The 16,668-nt window shown below is 37.1% G+C and overlaps 3 protein-coding genes across 3 annotated transcripts; all 3 read left to right on the top strand.

Annotated features, from left to right (window-relative positions):
- The first annotated feature begins 10 nt into the window (after positions 1–10).
- LOC125502441 (insulin-like growth factor-binding protein complex acid labile subunit) lies at positions 11–1,444 on the top strand. The gene is made up of 2 exons (XM_048660539.1): positions 11–220; positions 280–1,444. The coding sequence occupies exon 2, from the start codon at positions 296–298 to the stop codon at positions 1,400–1,402; it is 1,107 nt and encodes a 368-aa protein (XP_048516496.1). The 5' UTR covers positions 11–220; positions 280–295; the 3' UTR covers positions 1,403–1,444.
- A 4,825-nt stretch (positions 1,445–6,269) lies between these two features.
- On the top strand, positions 6,270–12,730 carry LOC109532815 (myogenesis-regulating glycosidase). The gene is made up of 14 exons (XM_048660533.1): positions 6,270–6,376; positions 6,436–6,567; positions 6,762–6,956; positions 7,014–7,137; positions 7,191–7,326; positions 7,387–7,462; positions 10,865–11,031; positions 11,088–11,244; positions 11,294–11,481; positions 11,545–11,651; positions 11,917–12,036; positions 12,092–12,233; positions 12,289–12,451; positions 12,504–12,730. The coding sequence occupies exons 1-14, from the start codon at positions 6,364–6,366 to the stop codon at positions 12,686–12,688; spliced, it is 1,905 nt and encodes a 634-aa protein (XP_048516490.1). The 5' UTR covers positions 6,270–6,363; the 3' UTR covers positions 12,689–12,730.
- A 63-nt stretch (positions 12,731–12,793) lies between these two features.
- On the top strand, positions 12,794–16,668 carry LOC109533741 (myogenesis-regulating glycosidase; the record flags this gene model as incomplete). The annotated part of the gene is given in 13 exon segments (XM_048660535.1): positions 12,794–13,026; positions 13,080–13,244; positions 13,294–13,407; positions 14,594–14,742; positions 14,802–14,889; positions 14,949–15,100; positions 15,169–15,325; positions 15,378–15,565; positions 15,627–15,739; positions 15,936–16,055; positions 16,121–16,262; positions 16,322–16,484; positions 16,597–16,668. Coding segments are annotated over 13 exon segments (1,777 nt in total), but the record flags the coding sequence as incomplete, so codon positions are not given.

Below are 16,668 nucleotides of genomic sequence, written 5' to 3'. Positions count from 1 at the left end.
TAAACCGTTCACCGCCATGCCAACAACAATGGCAATTAACATTTTGACCCAATCAAGTAAAAAATGATGGTTTCCTTAATTATTTCCACGGACGTTGTAACAATTCGGTTTAAAGCCACCACAATGTGCCCAGAACTAGTGAGGAATCGTCGCGTGTGTGTCTATAGAGGCTAAATCTGGTGTGTGTCGCGTCTAACTGTGCCACAAAGACAACAATAAGGTAGTTGACATATTTTCTCTTAATTATTATTCAACAAACTTGCCTGTTGCACATTTCAGGCTATCGCCGAAAATCATGAGTGAAGAACTATTTTCCATATTATTCTTCTTTATAATTCTGGGAACGCCGTTCTGCGGGGGCCAAGATTGCGAGTATTTAACAGATCAACACACCTACATATGCGAAAAAATCATCCATCAATTCCCTAACTCGTATTATGGAAATTATCAGTTGCGATGCCAAGACTGCCAGATCCAGAGTTTCGACGCAAATTCGTTTCCGTATGAGAATAATCTGAAAGCTTTTAACCTTTCCCACAGCGGTTTGGAGTATTTGGGCCCAAAAAGCTTTAAGAACTTCTTCAATTTGCAGTTTTTGTACTTTCATCATAACAGCATCCGAAACATATCAGCCGAAGCATTTGAAGGCTTAAACGAGTTATTTGAGTTGCATTTGCAACACAATCAACTTCAAACTGTTGTGGCAGGTTTCCTGACGGGCGTTTCTAGCAACTTTGTAAATATGTCTGCCAATCGCCTGGAGAGTTTACCCGCAAAGGCTTTTGCTGGGTCCAACAGTATGCTCAATCTGGATTTATCGGAAAACGTACTTAAGGATTTGCACAAGGATACATTCGAAAAGCTGGATGAACTTGAGGAGTTGGATCTGAGCTCGAATTCCCTCTGCAATTTGCCGCTGGGCGTGTTCAAATCCATGAATCGTTTGAGGCGGTTGAATTTAGCGAAGAATAAGTTCAGAAGGATCCACCACGGAGCATTATCCGGGCTGAAGAACTTGAACTTTCTGATATTGGCTCAAAATCAGTTAACCAACTTTGATCCATCCGTTCTGCTGCCTTTGATGCGCCTGACCAAGCTGGATATTAGCGGGAATGCCATTTATACCTTCGATGCCCATGAGATTCTTTTGAATGTCCCCACAATGCGATTCATCTCATTCGAGGACAATCTGTTTTCCTGTGTTCTACTGAAAAATGTACTTCAGTTCTTCAAAGGAAAGCTGGTGGAAATTGAAAACAACGTATCGAGATTTGAGTTTTTGAATAGAAACGGTATTGCTTGCATTGAGGACTATTCCATCGAACAGAGCATATCGCTGGAATATTTCCTACAAAAGTCGAAGAAACAAGCGGAGCTGTTCATGTCGACGAATTATTGTTGAAAAATGCCTATGTGTCAAGTTAATAAATTGTGTTTTTGAATATTTTTTTACTGTTCTTTTTTCACATTGGTTGCTAGTATAAAAGAGTTGCTAGCAGTTAGCAGATTTGGTTATATGGGGGACAGAAGTATTTACCAAGAAACCGTTATGGGTGTTGTAAACACTCACTTTTGAGAAAAAACGGCGCTTTTAAAATTCTTCTTTGCCATTTCAGCTGGTAAATAAATTGTGAATATTTTGAAATCGCGCGTTTAGTAAGGTACTAAACGTATCGATGGTACAGGTTCATACAGCAACAAGTGATAAATCATTGTTTTGAGAAATTCAATGTTAAAGCTTACTGGTTTTTTGAAATTGTAATAAACAACAGACTAAAGTCTGATTCATTTATATGTTCTGCGATTGTTGTTAGCAGACTGGCTCATAACAATAACAGTCCAAGTCCAATAACAATAATAAGTCACAAAAAGTCCTTGTTTTAATAATTCTAAATATTTTTTGTTTGTAATCATTTTGTGACTTGCCGTATGAAGCTTGTCCACTTTGTTTTCTATGTTGAGGTGCCCGTTTTTTAATCAGTAAGATACAGATTTATTGCTTTTCTATATTTTTTTGTTATAGAAAACTTTTAACTTACAATAATTGTCTGTTCACATTCATCCTGCAAACTATATAACCTAAACTACACACTTCTGATCGGAGTCACTATTATCTGCTGTAGCTGTTGTCGAAGTACAGGGTAGCTCTTTATAAAAAGTCGAGTATTGACTGGGAATTGCATTCCTGTTACACAAATCCATCAAATCCTTTTTTTTCGCTTGCGAAATTTTAATGCGTGCTTTATACACTTTTGTAGGTTTAATGTTGATATGATGACCTCGTCTAGTTTTGTGGCGGACATCAATTTCACTAAATTCATTTTCTGAATATGACTTTTTGTAAAAAGTGTAAATGGTTTACTCTTGATTACTTTTATAGCACAATTTTAATTCCACTGCACATTTGCATAGTTGGTGTCTTTAACAAAGTTTTTTTCCGATTGCTGCTTGCAGAGACTTTATATGAGAAAAAATGGCTGTAATTTATTTCGATCCATCTATAAGCCTTGTCAGTTTTCTTAGCAAGCCTTATTATTGGAATGAGTTGCTCGGGAGTGTAGATAAACCCACTTTTAAGGCATCGTGTTTTTCTCTTTTGATTAAGGCGTTCATCGCATCTCCTTCGATCTATGTATGACCAACAACTAAAAATTTGTATGTGGTTTCGTCAATGGATCCAATAGTATTTACGCAATTGAATAACAAAGAGGCAACAAATTTATTCTTGTGTTGTCCAGAGCAATTGTCAGAGTAAAAGGTGAAGTATTTACTCTTTGTGTGGTGTTTTGGAAAGACATACAAACAGCTGCCAATCTCATTGGCCCCACGTTTGCCTAGGCCTTCATGCCATGTAAAACAGTAAACCTGGTTTTCAATAACATCATAGATGGTAAAGTTATAAGTAGCTACACGTCGTTTATAAGCGCTGATGCCTCCACAAGGCACAGAGACAACATGATTTTTCATAACGTGCTTGCTTTAAATCCTCCTCATAATTTTTAGAACATTCGCAAATCATACACTGGTTCTTTTTTGGCTGAAAAATGCCAATATTAAAATCTGCATTAAAAACCATCTCATGCATGCTTTTTTGGTACATGGTTTTTCAATTTCTTCGCAATGTGTTTTATAGAGTGTGTACATCGATGAAATATTAAGGCTTCCATCTTTGCATTGCTTATTGGTACCAGTTCTACAATAATGCGAAGACAATATTGTAAAATATTTTATGGTTTTCGAATATCCTCTTTTAGGGCATCGCTTACTTTCTTCCACCTTTCTTGTGCTTTCCCCTCATATCTAGCTGTGGAACCCCACTCTCATCTTTTTTCTTGGTTGCAGTAAATATAAGTTTATTGCTTATGCCCAATGTTCTCAGATAAAATGTCTTGTATACCCTATTTCTTTCATCGTTTAATTCAAAGTGGTAAGCATAGTTTTAAGACTTGTTACTATTGGGTGTATGCATTCTATATTTAGGATTGATTTGTTGCATACATTGCAAAAAATTGTCTCTGGCGATTAATGTCTCCAATGCTCCAAAAGCTTGTATAAATTTCATCCCGCACTTCTTCAGTAAAAAGATCTCTGCATTGTAGCCTGCAATTCTCATTGCAAGGCAGTCCAACTTTACGAGCAACAACTGCTTCTTTCCGGATATTAACATATTCTAATCCGTTATTTCTTCTCTTCTTAGCGACCGACCTTTTCAATTTATCAGGATTTCGTAAGCGTTTTATAGTCAAATTAGTATCAGATTCCTTGTCTTGGTTATTAACATCTTCAGCAACAGCTTCTGCATTATTCAGTTTCAAATAAAATCTATTCCTGGGTTTCAGTCATTTATTGTCTCTATTATTCAGTTTCCAGTAGATTAAATTCTGCGCTGGATTCTAAAGAATCGCTCTCAAAAGAGTAGGTCGAAAAGTTGTCAGGTTAGAATCGACGTCAATAGAAAGCTTACTGTAAGAGGAGGTGCATTCTGTTGAGATAAATTCTGATCTTGTGCCTGTACAGTTCCCAGAGTAGCTTCAATGGCATTTGCCGTATTTATCTCCTCAGCAAACTCATTTGCAATATTATCTCAAACTTGGACGATGTTCTGGGTATCCAAATTTAAGAACTCTAGTTGTCTATGAAAATTATGTGCCAAAGAAGTCTCAACAACTTGATAATGGTTGATAATAATATGCTCTTCTGATTCTAAGTGTGAAACATTATCTGCAATAATAATATTATTGGTTTGGTTGGTGGCATCTGTTAATTCTATCAAGTCGTTATTGTTATTGACAAAATAATTTTTAACCATAATGTTTTCTTCTATATGGTTTTCTGTATCTATCTAAGTCCACTGTATATTCTTGCTCCACGTTTCTTTTTATTGTAGTATAGGTTCCATCTTTCGCATATTCATTTATCTGCATCGATTTGGGCTGATTTTTACTCCAAATGGAGTTTTTTTATTCTATTATTTATTTGAAAAAACATTAATTTGAACTAAGGGCTCCGTTGCCTACTTTGTTAAAAACTACCTCGTGTTTCGCCACAACGTTGTATGAAATTAAATTCATCCATTTTGCGACTAAATAACTATTTATAATAAGCGAAAAGCGCAAACAGCAAACCCACAATTCTCTCTTAAAATAATGACAAGCAATTAATCTCAAAATTTGCTGCGATTAACATAAGATATTTTGCGATTTGTTCAGTACCATAAGGCAATAACTCAAAATATTGCTCTATGGAAGAGCAACGTGTCTAATTGTTGCTTTGTTAAACTAGAATAATTATAAATTCGGCTTAACGCAAAAAGCAAATATGTCAATTAAAGTTGACAAAACCAAACATTTCGAGTTGTTCCTGTATGCAAAAGATTAACTACTTAATTTTGGACGTATTGCCGTATTAAACTAAAAAGGGCCAAGTTTAGACTAGTTGCTGTATGGAACTGGACCATCGATATGACGATGAAAGTTTTGAAACAGAAAAGACCGGTTAAGCGTAAACTTACTGTTTGTCTGTAACAGCAAAATAGAACAAATTCGAAAATAAATATTTAAAGGCGTATTTGAAACAACAGTCGGACACGCCGATGGACATTTTTAGTTGCGCATTTTTCCAGCCAAAACTTTTTCTGGGGTGCTTGATGTAACACTGGCTATTACCAACTTTCTTATTCTGAATGATCACCCTCATGATATTACTCATTTTTTGGAATTTCCAAACACTTCTAGGCATATTGCATGCTCAACCAAATATAAAATTTCTTTAGATTTTTTGAAAACTCACATGAACAAAAGAAAATGATTTTATTTTCATAATTTACGACAACACTCTGAAAAACACACGGTTTATCTCTAAAACGGAAAAAATATAATTTTCTCAACGGCTTGCAAACGACGATTTTTGCAGTCTTATTTGGGTCTTAGAATCTGATACCTGACCAGATGTTTAAAAGGTTTAAACGTTTGTTCCTTGATGGTAATGCAAATTTTCAAACAATTTCCAAGAAGTAACCCAATTGGAAGCTACCAATTTTAAAATAACTTTTATTACCTACTTACTTTTTAATCGGGATATAAGTTACTCAACATTATCTTAACAGCCTTTGCTTTATTGAATTACATGGGGCAAACCTCAACAAGAGATGGTTTTGATATTATCATAGAACACTCGTCGACAAATTCCACGTATATACTTGGTTCCCATTGGACAATTCAGGCTGTGAAGCCAGTTGTTGATGTATGGACCTCCTGGAACGCCATACTGGATCACATTTGGATGTTGAGGCTTCATATTGATAAACTGATGATAAGGCACTTTTTCCGCTAAAAGACCGTGACTGATGACCAAAATCGTTACTAATAGCCCAAGTAGAGCCAGTTTTGAAGCCATTTTTGCCAGCTAATCAAGTTGCACATTTTTAAAGCAAAAACCTAATGAGTTAATAGAAATTTCGTGTATTGAATACTGTCCATTACGCGGCGACTTGATTACATATGTTTGTTCAACCTTTGCCATTCGCATTGCGATTACGAATTGATTAAGTCGATTAAAACTAGGCACAAAAATTAGTAATCAAAAAATACTTCAAAATTTCCAGAGCTAAAGTGCTAATTCAGAATTTAGTGAGAAAAAGAAACATTTTTCAATGGCCGATAAAAGCCCTCTTGATACATTGATACACGAGAATCTGTTCAGTTCTTTTTCTCGGGGATCTAGAACAATCGTAAATAAACCTCTCAAGATAAACCTGGGCAAATGAAAATATTGTTTAACCGAATTGATAAAATCTTGCACTTCAAAACCCGATTTTCATACATATATCAAAGTTGCTGCCTTCAACTTCAGTGAAAGTTAATCATGAGGGGAATGGGTATGTAACTCTGCAGCCACTTGAAGCGGCTCTGCTAAGTGTTTGGTTGATTTTTGCAGAGTTTTTTGTCGGCATTGTTGCTTTGGCCTGCATTGAAGTAGCGGCTGGGGCACTTTTGCAAGACACGACCGGACTTGTCACATTGAACTACGAAGCATCTGAAGATGGAATCACTTTGGAATTAATCAGAGGTAGATAGCAGTTTTCAAAAGCAACTGAGATTGGACTCAAATTGTTGCTGTTATCCCTAATTTATTTTAAAACTAACTTATATAATGCACCTAATTTTAGATCAATTAACGTTTTGGATATTACTTAAATTGCTGCAGTTATTTGGACTTTCATATACAAAGTGTCCTTAATTTCTTAACACTTGAGTATTTAGGAGAGAAAACAACCCTTCGTGGGACGATTGGCAAAGGCCGAAACCTTCAGGATGTCTCTTGCATTGGAAGTTCTTTATGCAAACTAAGCGACAACGAAATACTATCAATTACCCCGATCCAGCATGGGTTTAACGTTACATGGGTCAAAGATGATCCCACTGAGGTGTTTGAGGACTGTTATGAATTGGATTCCGGTAAGTTTAAACTTGCATTTGCCGATGCTAAGTTACATCAATCGGTTGTTCCCTTAGGATCCACCAACTGGTTTGGAGGACCGCAAAGGTGGCACCAAGTGTGGCCTTTAGAAAAAATGACCATCGATGGTAGCGAGCCTTATGTCATTAAGAAAAGCGATAACTTTGGGGTGGCTGAAAGGTAACTGTGTACAGTTGATTGTAAACGAATGATTTTCATTAGAATTTTTTCAGATACTGGCTGAATTCCAATGGAGTATACATCTGGTTGACGGACGTTACTCCTCTTTGGGTGGACCAAAACAACAATAATCCGGGCCAAGTGTGCTTTAGGGCGGAGGCTAAGAGTCCCTACATCAATAGAGAGAGAGTATGTGAAATTATTTTTCAGCTTGACTGTTTTTTTTTTATTTCTTTTTGTAAATTTTAGGTCCTGCTCGCTTATGTTATTGCATCTATGGATGATCCTAAAGTTGCGCATTTGAATGCTATCAACAGTGTTTTGGGTAAGTACGTAATAAGGCAGAGTGTCCCCTATATTGCTGTGAATGTCAATAAGTTGAATCCTGGATTTTCCGAATGTTTCTCATCAGTTGGTGATGTTATAAAAATTTCGTTTTTCTAAAAGCCTGTAAATATTCAGTCTATAGAAGAAATTTCGTGCTGAAACCTCTAAAATTATCAGTAAAATTCCAGCAGTCCCTGCTTTGCAAAGCTGATTAAACCAGCAAGTTGCCTAACGCTTTCCTTTACAAGACGGTAACTACGCCTGAGTAACACTGTGTTGAGTTGCGCTTTTGAGTTGTTGCCGCCCTCTGAGTAAATGAGTTTTAACTCATTGGTTAATGGGTTATAACCCAAGCAAAAAAAAGCCATCAACATATTGCTTTTGCGCCTACAATTGTTTGAAACTATTTGGTCTAAAACGGAAAAATCCGGAAATTTTGAAGAAACTTAAAATTTTCAGAACGATGAGGATGGCGAGTTTTCCAAATATTGATTTCTCTGGTCGTTTTTTGAGGAATCATAAATTTTGTCGAAAAAAAACAAGATAACTTTGTTTCGATTATGTCCCATATTCAAAGGTAAAACGTAAAACCGGTATTCGAAAAAGACGATAATAGAACACCAAACTGTAAAGACGACCACTTTTCTTGTAAAATCCATATTTTAACTTTTTTGCATAAAAGACTCAGCTTACCAATATTTTACAGTAAAACGTTAGGAAAAAACGCGGTACTCTGTTTAGAGAGTTTTGCTTAGAAATATTGACCTAAAAGTGAAGAAACCGCAATTTAAAAAACCAAATTATTCACATCTACAAAAGTGACGAGTTTTCCGAATAATTGATTACAAATTTTCGCTTGTTCTGTTCGGGGAAATATTTTTGGAAAAAAATATTAGGGTTTTGTCCAAAATTCGAACCTGCAAAAGGTTCCAGAAAAAAAATTACAAAGTTGTTCGGGAGCCGAGTATTCCAATAAAATCTATTTTATAATTTTCACAGAAAATACCTGAAGATTGTCAGTATTTTAAGTAAAATTAAAAATAATACGTTTTTTGCGTAGCAAAATCTTAATGATTTTCGGGAAAAAACGGGAGAAACTTATTTTCGTTTTTGTCCCGAATTCGACGCAGAAATAAGCTTTTGTAAAATTCCTACAAAGCTATAGATTTATATTGTAATTTTTCGAGCAAAAGACCTCCCGATCGTCAGTAATTTTAAGTAAAACTGTATAAAATAGAGCGTTTTTGAGTGTAAAGTCAAGGAAAAAAATCAGCTTTCTTTCGCTGATTCTGTTCGTGTTTTGATAGAAAATTATATAGCAAATTCGAAGCTGGAACGGAATTTCGAAGCTTTATACAATGGGACGAAGGGCGCAACTATTCTAATAAAGTTTATTTCAACATTTTTGATTTTGTTTTTGTCATTGTCATTATTTTTAAGCATTTTTGAAAAAGAGTAACTTTGTTAAAACTGAAATTTTTTTTAATTTTGAAGAAATGTTAAACATATTATTGATAAATGGCCCTTAAAATAACTCTAAAAACAAGTGAAAAAGTCATCAACACTTTCCCAGCTACGGAACTGCGTTACTGCGCCGGTGAATTGTGTTGGCGCACCAAGCCATTTGCGTAGCACTGTGCCAATTCCTAAAAATTCACTGAGTTACCCAGGCTTAACGGTAACTTCTTGCTGACAAAAATGTGCAACCTTTCTTTCACACATTCTATAGCCTATGGTTTGTGCTTAAAAAGGTTATTTTCGTAAAAATCGCATTTCAACTGAATTTTTGCGTGCTTTCTAAATGTGTGTCAGGTCAAGTTGGATTCGGGATTGGCCCAGCAGAAAATGGACACGAGTTTAACCAAGAAAATCGGCAATGAGCTTTCGAAAAATGATTGTTAAAACTGCAAAAGTAGGTAGTTGACGATGAACTTGCAGAATTAGATGTAAGTGAAGCATAACGAATCGAGGAAATTTGGCATCAGAAGGTGACCCAAAACGGTTAAGTGCAGAAGACCAATATTCTGAAGAAGGAAAATATAATGGGGAAGACTCTTTATAAGCATATGAAGACTGAAGTATTGATGAAGTAGTAAAATTGAGATTAAGGAAGAGGATAACAAAAGAAGGAGTTCGTAGAAAAAAGAGGCAAAAATTAAACAAAAAAGACTACAGTACAATAATACTACAGAACCCTAAAGAAAAGAAGCAATCCACTCACATTAAGCTTCATTCTTTCAATAGTAATCCACATACAAAAAATTAGTTTGAACTGATTTTCCAAAACCTGTTCCTTGCTCAACTTACACGCTCTCTTAAAGGAAATCATTTCAGCATTCCAATTTGGGCAAATAGAAACTTGATGTTTTCACATTCTGTAGCCGACACCTCATGCTTAAAATGCAGATACTTTTATTAGTTACATCACAGTTAATTCCAATTGCTTTGTGGACTTGGCAAGTGCGAGTCTAGAAACCAGTTTTTTGCACCAGTTTCTTTACAACGTCATATCTTGTAACCTGAGACAAGTGGCAACCAGTTGAGAAAAATAGCGCAAAATTTGGATTATTCCGGACTTTGTTAATGAGAGTCTGAACAATCATATAAGTTAATAAATTGTCCTTTTCAGGATATTTAACAGTTCAAAAATATGACAAGCATGTTTGAATCTCTTTTTTATCTTGCAACTTTGCCTGTGTCTCAAAGTAATATTTCTATAATAATCTTGCGAGGTTTCTTTAAACTTTTTGGAACATTAAAGCTGTCATATTTTGGTTCTTCATTGCATTCATTGCAGTTTTTCCACCTTTATCGAATGATTATATTGCGTTCCTTATTGCAATTTTTTTATATTAGATAAATTACTTTCTGTAGGTGTGAAAGTGCTAGTGGATTAGCACGTGCTAGTAGCGCTTTCCGAGACTGTGGCAATTTCTAAATTTGAATATTTGTTAAGTTTATGTTTTTTTGTTCTCAAAGCATTCGACGCTTCTTCAAACAGTTTCCCTGTGTCGGTTCCCTCATTGTTTTATTTCAATCTTATAGCTTGCTTTCTCCCAAATTTTTATTTTTTAGTTGCGTTTTATGGCACGCATATAGTTCTCGCTAAATGCGTGCCAGAAAACGCAAAAGTTTAAGTGTCGAAGAAGAAGAAGAGTTTAAATGTCTCGTATTGCATTTCTTGTCGATATTAATCACTTCCTCTATCGTCCCCAGATACTGCTACCATGTTAACCAATTAAATCAAATGATTTTTCTTAGCTTATGCACTTTTCCATAATCGAATAATTCGAATTATTTCATTCGATTCTTCCGATCACTAAGTCGTAAAATAATTTTTTGGTTTTGGACTGTTTCCAGTACTTTATTAATAATTTATCTAACACGTATTTTTTTGAAGGCGCACCAGAGGCACATCCTGGAGATAAAATGATAGAAGAGCCAATTTGGACTACTTGGGCCAAGTACAAGAAACCCATTAACGACGAAACTGTTCTGGAATTCGGAAGAACCATCCGCAGTCATGGTTACGAAGGCGGCCAATTGGAAATCGACGATTCTTGGGAGGTAAAATATCATCTAATTCCAATTCCTCCTATCCAGACAAATATTTCGTTCGTTAGACGTGCTATGGATCTCAGCAATTCACCGAAGAAAAATTCGCGAATATCCAAAACACCGTTAACACATTACATGAGGATGGATGGAGAGTTAGTCTATGGATTCATCCTTTTGTTAACGACGATTGCGAAGAAAATTCCGCTATTGGAAAGCGTCTAGGTAAATCTTTGGATACTATTTGAGCTGATATTCTAGTAAGTGATTTCAGGCTATTTTGTGCACAATCCACAAAATGAGACCAACGCTGTTTGGTGGAATAGCGATTATGGACACCAAATCGACTTCACTAAACCGGCGGCTGCACAGTGGTGGTCGGACCGAGTGAAGAGCATCCAAGAAACCATTGGTATGGACAGTTTTAAGTTCGATGCTGGAGAAGTTGATTATGTGAATCAGGTAGACACAGTCTTGTAGCTGTTTTAGAATTTATTTACTTTAATTGAATCGGGATGGCTTTAGCCTGGAGTATATGCTGATGCTGAATCCAGTCCCAATGCTCTCACTCATTCCTACATTGAAACCTGCGTACAATTTGGAGATTTTATTGAAGTCCGATCATCGTTCAGGTAAAACAACATATGAAAATATAGATAGTAAAATAACTAAATGATCAGAGACCTTCCAGTTTGAACAAGACTCTAATCAGGTACTTTATTGATGTTTTTTAATGTGCAGAAAAGCTGTAACTTTCAGCAATGATGATGGTGTGATTGCATCTTGGCATGAAAGCATGTATATACGAACAAAACTTTCCCAATTTCTTCACCTCCACACCCTATAAGAATATTCATCATTTACTTACATGGAACTAAAGTTCTGTTTATTTTGCAGAGGGCAAACATATGGCAAATTCATCAGGATGTTGGACAAAGACTCGGTTTGGGGCCTGGAGAATGGCTTGGCTTCGTTAATTACCACATTGCTCCAGTTGAATATGAACGGATATGTTATGTGAGTTCTGAACAATCTTCTCAAAAATTTTGAGCTACGTATTGTGATCCATCAGGGTGCTTCCGGACATGATTGGAGGAAATGGATACCAAGTGCAACCAACTGCTGATTTAATCGTCAGGTGGACGCAGGCAAACACTTTTATGCCAGCCATGCAATTCAGCTTCTTGCCCTGGGATTATATAGATGATGTGGAGGTAAAGTCAGCATCACAATTTCTGGCCAAATTTTCATTTGCTGGTTATTTCACAGTACGACATTGAGGGCATTGTTAAGAAATGTGCGGATCTACATACCGAGTTTGCCCCCTTAATCATCAATGCTATGGAGAGAAGCATTTCCGAGGGTTACCCAGTTAATCCACCCATTTGGTGGGTGGATCCTACTGATACAGTGGCTCTTTCAATTGATGACGGTAGCAAAAGCTTCAATTAGTTTGGAACACGTTCAAAAAACGTTTTTCTTAGAGTATCTCCTCGGTGAGGAAGTTTTGGTGGCGCCAGTCATTGTGGAAGGTGCAGTTTCAAGGGACATCTACTTACCGAAAGGACAATGGAGAGATGGAAATGATGGCGAAGTCTACGAAGGTCCAACCTACCTGAGGGACTATTATGCCCCCATTGAAGTGCTGCCTTACTTTATCAAGCAATAGATTGTTGAAAAACTAGAAAATATACACATATCTGAAGCTGTTGTTGCTATGTTGTTTTCAATCATCATCATCCATTCCTCTCGAAAACACTTCAGATTCCTACTCGTGGTTTTATCTCAAGTTGAAACAGTTACATCAAACATCCTGTTCATTAAAGTAGTCGTTTGTGCGTTTGAACGGCCGAATGAAGCAATTTTCATTAGAAATGCTCACTATTCTGGCCCTGGTTGGGGTGTTTTTGGCCAATTCGGCTGAAAGTGCTAAGGTTTTCAGCTCTGGAGTGGTTGATCTTTATTTCGAAGAATCGCCCGATGGTTACGGCTTTGAACTGCGCCGAGGTGAGTAATTGGCTGGATTAGCTTGGAAATGGACACAACATAAATCGTTCCAGACAACGTGGTAAAAATGACGGGAATATTCGGAAAAGGCGTCGACTTCACTAATACCTCACCCAACTTTAATGTAACCATCATGTCAGTTGATGATGGATTCAGAGTCGACTGGAGGTCGTCTGACCCGAATTTTCAAACCACTGACTGTTTAAACCTGCAGTCTGGTAAGAGAAATGCTCCACCGCAGAAAGTTAAATTAATGAGGGATTTTAGAAACGTTGCATTGGTATGGGGGTCCGGAAATCTATGAACAGAAATGGCCCATTGAAAAGCTGCAATTAAGTGGAGATGATGCTTATGTTGCCAGAAAAGACGATAACTTTGCAGGTACAGTGAACTTCCTGTACACGTTTTAAACGTGGTTCTGGAAGACTTTTTAGAGAGCACAGAAAATACGCTTTAATAAAATCAAGGGCGGATCCAGCTTTCGAGTCAGGGGAGGGTCAAGTAGTAGAAATTCAGTCTTTTGTTGTCTATGAAATTAGAAAAAATATTGTTAGTCGTTATAAGCCCAGCACAAGGGGGGGGTTATGACCCCCATGACCCCCCCTCTGGATCCGCCCTTAAATAAAATACAGAAATACAGAAAGTGGGGCAGTGAGGATGATCAAATCATTCAACATTTTTAAGTAGTACTCAGTATTAAAGTGCAAAATTTAGTTGATAAATGCAACCAAACAGTCCATGTTGACATTTTCGACTTCTTAAACGTACTTTTCGTTTCTCGATGCAAAACTCACATTTCAGGCATCGGTTTAAGAAACCGGTTGGGATTCAATACAAATTGACTAATTCCTTAAAATTAACAAGAAAAGGCGCCTTGTTCAAGTTACATGCTCTCTTTCAAACAATCGTGTTTTTCGAAATCGGGCAAGGAGCAACTTTTTGCAGAAAGTTTTCAGAATCTGTATTATTCCTAAAATGCAGATTTTTTTTAGAGTCGCAGATAATTTCGACTTTTGCGCGCTCTCTTAAAAAAAATCGTAGCTTCCAAATTTGGGCAAGTAGGAGCCGACGTTTTATGCTTAAAATGTAGAAATTTCCATTGCATCACTAGTTCAGTCAGATTAGACTTTAAAAGGCTGTTTCGCGCGTCAAATGGATGAAGGTAAACGACTATTGGAAGCTGTTCGGAAGGATGTCAGAATATTGAGACAACAGTTTGTGCACGATGTCCCGCTGTGGAACATTTAAATAATCAAAGAAAGTGCCAAAAACCGTTTTTACGCCGGACTTGTAAACCGCGGATGGTATTGAAAAAAAGTTTAATACTTAAAAACACCTACAATATGAGACAAACTGAATTAAAATGCGTTAATTGGTTTACCCAAAAAAAACCCGATTTTTGGGTTTTTTTAGTTTCATTTCAGACATCTGCCTGAGAAACCGGTTGGGACTAAATACAATTTAATCAACTCTCCTCAAACCGAAAAAACCACAATTTTTTATTAAAGTACTTCCACCACAACAAGGCATCTCTCTTCGTAACACACAAGTTTTTAAACCTTTACAGTACCTGAGAGATACTGGTTAAACTCTCTTGGAGCGTTTGTCTTCATTAGCGAAAGATCTCCACTGTTTGTGGACCAAAACACCGAAGAGAATCCGGATAGAGTTTGCTTCATCAGTAAAAACGAAGGCCCTTATATAAACAGGACTGGGGTAAGTTGACTTACCAGATTTTAAATCCAATTTTAATATGGTGAAAAATGATTTTACAGCTTTTCTCTCAAGCCTATTTAATGGCGTTTGACGAGCCTGTATCGGCGCACCGAAGTGCGGTTGCCCAATTCCTAGGAGAACCTGAAGGTTAATTAGAATCCTCTTGATTTATGGCATTTTCGCAAATATTTGATGGTTTTTTGCAGAGTTGCCTAATGTGAACATGATCACTGAGCCCATCTGGACCACGTGGGCAAAATACAAAAAGTACATCGATGATACCATAGTAAGCGAATTTGCCTACGATGTGCTAGACCATGGTTTTAAAGGGCAAATTGAAATTGATGAGCAATGGGAGGTGGGTAGAGTTGCAAGGTTCACGAAACCCTCCAATAACAGTGGAAGAGTGAAAAGAACTGATTTCAGACTTGCTTCGGGTCTCGGGAGTTTATTCCGGATAAGTTTGGGAACATCAAAAACGTAGTGGAAGACTTGCAGGAACAAGGCTTCCGCGTCACTTTATGGGCCGCTCCTTTTATCAATCCCGATTGTACTGAGCTTATTTTGGAGGGCGAAGAAAAAGGTAGTTTGGTATCATCAACTTTTGCAGACAGATCCTGCTACGGTATTTGCAGGATATTTCGTGCAAAACACCATTGGAAATATGACGACCGTTTGGTGGGAAAGTAACGATGCGCGACAAATAGACTTCACTAACCCTGAGGCCAGTGAATGGTACTCCCAAAAGTTGAGAAGAATTCTTCAGCAGGTTGGGGTGGATGGGTTCAAGTTTGATGCTGGTGAAACTGACTATGTTGCACAAGTAAATCAAAGATTGGGCGTTTTAGAGTTCTCTTAGCTTGACTAATATCATCTTGTTGTAGCCCGGAGTTTACCCTCACGTTGATCAGGAATTGATTCCCAATATTTTGACTAAAAGCTATATCAAGACTGTGTCGGAGTTTTCTAATTTGGCTGAGGTTAGATCTGCATTCAGGTAAGTTGTACCTACTACTTGAATCAGACTTCGAGCTTTAAATCATTTGTCGAATGATTCGATTTTTTGAGTAGCTGATCGTATACTTATTTTAGGAAGTTACGAGGAAAATCCGTCTCATTCATTGGAATTACAAAAAGGCGAAATTACGCATTTATCCAGTTCCTGCTTAATCTTATCGAAAATTTTCTTTCAGAACCCAGAACTACAGCATGTTTCTCAGGATGATCGACAAAGATTCAGTGTGGGGTTTAGATGATGGCCTGCAATCACTGGTAACCACTCTTCTGCAGCTGAATATGATCGGCTATAGTTTGTGAGTAATTCATGTTGCTATAAATCCAATTTTCCAGTTTTCATTTGAATTTCTGTCGATTTTAGCGTGCTTCCTGATATGATTGGAGGCAATGCCTACCGAGCTCAGCCAGACTTGGAGCTGGTGATCAGATGGACTCAGGCCACAGTTTTCATGCCTTCGATGCAATTCAGCTTTCTGCCTTGGGACTTTGAGGATGATGAACAGGTTGATTGATTACATCAAGGTTTTATTTCCTGGCACTAATTTTTTGCGATGTTCTGCAGTTAAAAGGGACGGAAATAATTCGATCAATGGTGGAATTGCACACAAAATACGCTCCTAATATTATTGCTGCGATGGAGGAGAAATTAATCAACCGAACCCCAACAAATCCCCCTATATGGTGGATTGTTCCGTTTGATGAAACGGCACTAGGAATTAGCGATGGTAAAATATAAGCTGTTTATACAGGGTGCCGAATTTTTACACTGTCAGGATTCATATCTTGAACGCCAAGGTTTGAAATTTGCTATTTTCAGGGCTTTTTTGCTATTTTCAGAATTCTTGCTTGGCGAAGACATTTTAGTTGCACCAGTTATGGAACAAGGAGCCACATCTCGGGATGTGTATC

Source organism: Dendroctonus ponderosae, unplaced genomic scaffold (assembly GCF_020466585.1).
Source record: "Dendroctonus ponderosae isolate FM_Combo_2020 unplaced genomic scaffold, Dpon_F_20191213v2 Dpon_F_20191213_1, whole genome shotgun sequence".
In the NCBI taxonomy this organism is placed as follows: Eukaryota; Metazoa; Arthropoda; class Insecta; order Coleoptera; family Curculionidae; genus Dendroctonus; species Dendroctonus ponderosae.
This window is presented reverse-complemented; position numbering and strand designations above follow the sequence as displayed.

Coding starts and splice junctions, on each gene's coding strand:
- LOC109532815 (XM_048660533.1), top strand. Junction 11,652..11,916: donor GAAGTCCGATCATCGTTCAG/GTAAAACAACAT, acceptor TTTATTTTGCAG/AGGGCAAACATATGGCAAAT. Junction 12,234..12,288: donor ATTATATAGATGATGTGGAG/GTAAAGTCAGCA, acceptor GTTATTTCACAG/TACGACATTGAGGGCATTGT.
- LOC125502441 (XM_048660539.1), top strand. CDS start 296: ATGAGTGAAGAACTATTTTCCATATTATTCTTCTTTATAATTCTGGGA.